This window comes from Pteropus medius, unplaced genomic scaffold (assembly GCF_902729225.1).
Source record: "Pteropus medius unplaced genomic scaffold, Ma_sr-lr_union100, whole genome shotgun sequence".
Classification (NCBI taxonomy): domain Eukaryota; kingdom Metazoa; phylum Chordata; class Mammalia; order Chiroptera; family Pteropodidae; genus Pteropus; species Pteropus medius.
Genome location: NW_024349799.1, coordinates 11,299,027 through 11,305,026, shown reverse-complemented (window position 1 = coordinate 11,305,026; position 6,000 = coordinate 11,299,027). Strand labels below are relative to the sequence as shown.

Below are 6,000 nucleotides of genomic sequence, written 5' to 3'. Positions count from 1 at the left end.
CTGTCTACAACTAAGTTAGGTTTAAGTCACGTCTATGAAAAAGCACACTGTAGAGGTATAAATTTAAGATGCCATTCTCCTTTCAATGGTAAGAAAGATGTTCAATAAATATTTACTAAATGAAGGAAATGAGATGAAGCCATTCTGGAGAAAATATCTATATTCAGTCAAACATTTATTGTGCATGTGTTATGTGTCGGCCACTATACTCGGTATCAGATACACAGAATACAAGTCTAAGTAACTTTTCACAAGTTACAATGATATCTGAATTAAAAAGACTGGAGCCACAAGAAACCCTTTTCTCTCTCTAAAGATTAAAATTGGATTCCTCAAATTTCACGGAAGAAAAAAATACACACGTTTAACTTTTAGTTTTTTTATTTGGTTTCAGACAGCTGGACAAGGCATCTACATTCTAGCATATCTTACCACTAAACAAGTGAAAGACGACTTATATATAAAAAAGGCAAGGGAAAAAGGTCATGATTGTCTAACGGGGAGTTTGAATTCCCAAATAAATTATCTTACAAAAGTATCAAACTTGCTTTTCCACTTTTCCACTGTTAAAAATGAAAAAAAAAAGACATTAAAAAAATCTGTAGCTGATATATAGCAAGTTAAGATAATCATTTTTACATACTAAGTAAGTCCTTCAAATAAATATTTTACACAAATTTAAGTTTCAAAAAAAAAGTAGGTCAAGTATTTACCTTGTATTTGTTTGGTCCACTAAAAGACCATTTATAAAACTGACACTAAACTGGACTGCAGCTCATACCATACGAATAGTAACATGCATATCACTGCAGCTGGATATGCACATGTACATATTCCATACATGTGAAATGGCTAATACTGCTGCGTATACTACTTCCATAAGTAGTTTTACCCTGTAAAAATCCTCTAGTCTATCGTGAATCAAACTGCAAGAGCAAAAGAAAATGCTTTGCTTATTGTAGACATTTGCTCAGTAATTTTTTTAAAATGCAAAAATTACCATGCTTTTGGTACTTAAAGATTACTGAACATGAGATAAAATTCAATACTGCTTACAAATATCTGAATATGGAGAACATATTCAACACTCATGTGGAAAGCACACAAGTGAATGTGTATTACAAAACTCTGGCTTCTATCTGGTCTACTGTTGTATACTAAAGTCTTATATGGTCTTGGATCCTTAAAAGATGAGTATTTAATAAAACATTACGTTAAGTTTTTCTGTTCAAATAACCAACTTTAAAAAAAAGTACAGTGGAAGGGCATAGGGCTTTCTGTTTCCTCATATTTTAAAAGCCAATTTGATTTTTATTGTGATGTGATATTTTAATTAACACTGCTAAAAATAAAATTGACTGCATTATGGTTTTGTCCACAATATTCAAGTTTCATTGCTAAAATATTCCAAGATAAATCCAGTAAACATTTCCATTTCCAATGACTAAAATGAGAGATGAATCTAACAATTTTTATTTAACAATTACAACTAAATTGGGCTGAGGATAGCTACATTAAAACCCTGCAAACCAAAGCCAATTATCCAAAAATCTAGAACACCAACACTTTCCATCCAGGATAGAAAAATGAGCATCCAAAGTAAAGAGAACCACAAGATTGATCGAGTAACCAATCAAAAACCACTTCTCTGTTATTTGAGCTAATAGTTACTCGAAGCTTGAAGTTTCCACCTTCGTTATTATTGGTGGATCCTAGAGTCACAGCTTCAATGTCAAATGTGACAGTGGACCCAGAAGTAACGGCGGGCAACTGATTAGTCATTTCTTTTCCATTTACAAAAACTGCACCTAAAATGTTAAGGTAAAGAGTCATTTACTTGTGAGCAATAACTAAGAATTAAAACAGATTCTAGATTATTGGTAACACAGCTAATTTCCTAATTCAGATAAAGAAAACATTTTGGAATGCCAACTAGTCAAAGATAATACATGTGAATATGTTAATTAACCCCCATCCTCAAGGCAGAAGAAAAAGATAAAGCTTTAATGACACTTTAGAGTTCTGGCCCAGAGTTCTACTCTTTTAGAATAGAGACTATGAGTTCCCCATATGGATGGCATCAAAAGAAACTTGACTCTGTTACACAGTTACATCCTGTGGAATAGCAAGACTGTTTCACACGGAATAAACAATCATGTTCTACCTACTGCTTGACCCACACCACAAAATATTAACATGTCTTGTACAGTGACTTGAAAGTATAATTACTATGGAGTAAGGAACCAAACAACACTAGAGATCCTAACTAAGTAAATTCTTTCCCTAGTTTTCTAATCTATGTTGAATTTAGATGACCTATGTACACAGAATCCAGAAGTAGACTGCCTGCTGCAAATCCCAGCTCAACTACCTCCAAGATATTTGAGTTTAAGCTTGTTACTTAACCTCTCTGTGGCTCAGTTTTCATCATCTATAAAATGGATATAATACCACTCCCACTTCGAAAAGTTGCTAAAAGGGTTAAATAATTTATTATTTATAAAGGGTACAGAATGGCTGGTACATAGTAGCCATATAGATATGTCATTAAGACCTACCTACACCTTCTCATCTCCTGTTATAAATGTGTGACATTGGGAGAGATTCATATATTTCATATATTTCAAAGAGAATAACATTTATCTCTTACCATTTGTACTAATGCACACTGCTTGGTCTCGCTGCAGAGAGTCATATCCGTTCTGTTTTTCTACACACACTCCTATACTGTCTCTTCTGTCTGGCTGTCCCACAGTTTCAACTCTGTAAATGAGGTAGAAAGGTCATTTAATCTTTTTTTAAACATGATATCTAACAGTTACTAAGCTTAAAAAAAGCAATTTCAACATAACTGCTCTTAATAATAGCTAACAATGATTCAGTACTTTCTAAATTCCAGGCACTATTTTAAAAATTTTGTATGTCTATAAATCATCTCATTTAATTCACATAACCCAGGTAAATGCTATTATTATCATACCTATTTTATACATGAGAAAACAAAAGGCAAAACAAGATTCAAAAAAAGATGACCCTGATCATCTGGCTGAGTGGTAGCACTAGGATACGATCGCAAGCATTCTGAATGTACAGTCTACGTTAACTATAGCACATTTCTATTTTATGTTCTGGCTCTAGACACTTAGAAAACTTGTCATATTTGCCATTATAATGAATTTTACTAATACTGCTATCACTTAAACCTTCAATATGAGAGAGTCTATGCAATGACTTGATTACTATCTCTCAAGTATTTAAAGCCTATAAAAATAATAATTATAGTTTTTTTTTAAAAAAAGGATAATATGTTTGTGAGCATACTTTGCTTCGAGAACCTCATATGTGGAAAGTTTAAGTATTTCCTTTTGTGTTTTAGTCTCAAATAATGCATCATTATGTAGTCTAGAAATAGGAAAGGTACAAAGGTCAACCCATGTTCTTATTACCAGGCTCATCTTTCCCATCATTCCAGAAAGGCAGACTTTGCAAGGACAGAAAAAGAAAACTTCGTGAGGAATTGAATGTAATGTTACCAAGGGTAGATGTGATTATTTATACTCAATGTGGCCTTAAAATGTCTTTCGTTGTAAAGTGGCAAATATGCAGGATCATAATAAATATGTGAGCAGGTTTCTGCAGTAATTTCACTTCTAAATCAGCAGTCTAAAGAAGTTTGGGAAGACCTTCCTTTTGCAAAATGGGTTACCAGCAGCTCTATCTACTAAGGCCATTTGAGAAAATGTGGCCAGAGGTCTCATTCTTGCTGCACCTGCTCAAACCAGCATGGTCTGATCTGGAAATACAGCCTCAATATGTGCTGCCAGTGTTTCTGTCAGGACGCGAAGGCTTAAGTTAGACTAAGTGAACTTCCTTGAATAGGTCATTCAAGACATCTACCTTACTGCAAAAACAATACTAGCTCTTTGTACATAAAATTTAAAAAACTTCAAATAAAAAAAAGCATGGGGAAGAAGAGAGTGATGTCAGCAATATGGCAGAATAATAAGTATGAGTCCTCATTCTACTGCAGAAATACTGCTTTACCAATGATATGCACACCAATATATCTTCATGAGATTTTCAGAATCCAGTTAAGCTGTACTACGCCAAGGAAGTATAGAGCTGAAAACAGCTATATTGAAATGAGTAAGAAGAGCAATTTCACTTTCCCCATGTCAGCCCCTCTTCCAAACTACAACAGCTCAGTACCAGGCAAGAACACCCCAGCTTTTGACTTTCCCTTCAGGAGGTAAGAGAGAAGTAGAAAGTGGATCTAGCATTCCAACTCTATAGAAGGCTACCTGAAGGGTTGGTTTCTGTTGTGCCTCATTTTGAGCACTGCAGGAACTGGCATAGTATGGATGCTTGAATGCTGCTGAGACCAAAGAAAAGGGAGAGTGGCATCCTCTTGCCAGTGCAACTTGGCATGATGAGAAGGTGCATAACTCAAGGCTTCTCTCCATCGGGAAGAAGGGAGAAGAGTAGATGTTTCTGGTGCACCACCTTTTCATGGAACTGCTCAAGGAAAGAGTATCTGTCTTACTTGATGTGGGGCACTGATGGGGAGCCCACATACTCTAGATGTCTGGTGGCCACTGAGTACGAAAGAGAGCAGGGCAGCTTGGCTGCTGTGTCACCAAAGAATTTGCAGTGTCACAAACAGGCACCAAAGGGAGCAAGAGATGATGAGTCCCTAAAAAACTAGCAAGACTCTCTAATTGAGAAACTGTACACACAAGCTCAGGGAAGTCTCATCTCCCACCAAAAGATTTCAGAGGTCCCCAGAATCTTTAGCTGAACTCATTTGTGAGGGTCTTCTCCTGTATAACGCCAGGCCATAAAGATTGGGAAAGGTGACTGTTTTCATATGTGTAGATCCCAGTACAAAATTATGAGATATATAAAAAAATAGGGAAACATGGCCCAAATAAAAAATACATCTCTGGAAAAAATATCTTAAGGAAATGGAGGTATATAAATTATCTGACAACAATTCAAAATAACCGTCATAAAGACACTCTAAAAACTCTAGAAAATGTATGAACAAAATGAGAATATCAACAAAGAAACAAAAAATATAAAACAAAACACTTGCAGCTGAAGAATACAATAACTAAACTGAAAAATTGATGATGGAGTTCAATATCACATTAAAGAAACATTGAATTTGAAGACAGATTATTTGAAATGGAATCAGAGTAGGTAAAAAAAAAAAAGAGTGAAGAAAGTCTAAGAGTCTTATGGGAAAAGAGAGAGGGAAAGGGATAGAATATTTATTTAAATAAATAATGGCTGAAAATTTCCCAAACCTGAGGAAGGAAATGGATATCTAAATTCAATAAGACCAATGGACTGCAGCTAGAATGAACCCAAGAAATCACATTGAAACACATTAAAATCAAATTGTCAACAGCCAAAAACAGAATTTTGAAAGCAGGAAAAGTGACTCATCACGTACAAGGGAACTCATAAGACTGTCAGTGGATTTCTAAACAAATCTTTCAGGCAAGAAAGGAGTAGGATGATATATTTAAAGTGCCTAATGAAACAAACTGGCAACTAAGAATACACGGCAAAACCGTCCTTGAAAAATGAGGAAGAAATGAAGATATTTATACATAAACAAAAACGGGGAAGAGCGGGGGCATGTCATCATTACTAGACCTTCCTTGCAAGAAATCCCCTTCCAGTTGAAACAAAAAAGATACTAAAAAGCAACATCAAAGTATGGGGATACATCACATGTTAGGATACATCACATGTTAGGTCATAAAAGAAGTCATGACAAATTTAAGACTGCTCTAAAATACATCACATGTTAGATCATAAAAGAAGTCATGACAAATTTAAGACTGAAATCACACCACATATATTTTCTGACTGCACTGAAATGAAACTAGAAAATGAATGGCAGAAGGAAAACTAGGAAGTTCACGAATATATGGAAATTAAACAACCGACTCTTAAACAACCAGTGAATCAAAGATGAAATCAAAAGAA

At 34.9% G+C, this 6,000-nt stretch overlaps 1 protein-coding gene across 1 annotated transcript in view; it reads right to left on the bottom strand.

Moving 5' to 3' along the window:
* Positions 1 to 363: 363 nt before the first annotated feature.
* CRLF3 (cytokine receptor like factor 3) overlaps positions 364 to 6,000 on the bottom strand; it is a 30,183-nt gene continuing 24,546 nt past the window's right edge. The window contains exons 7-8 of the mRNA XM_039886027.1: positions 2,651 to 2,763; positions 364 to 1,808 (exon numbers count right to left, since the gene is read on the bottom strand). Coding sequence (XP_039741961.1) covers positions 1,552 to 1,808; positions 2,651 to 2,763 — 370 coding nt within the window. The 3' untranslated portion in view covers positions 364 to 1,551. The remainder of the gene's footprint in view (positions 1,809 to 2,650; positions 2,764 to 6,000) is intronic.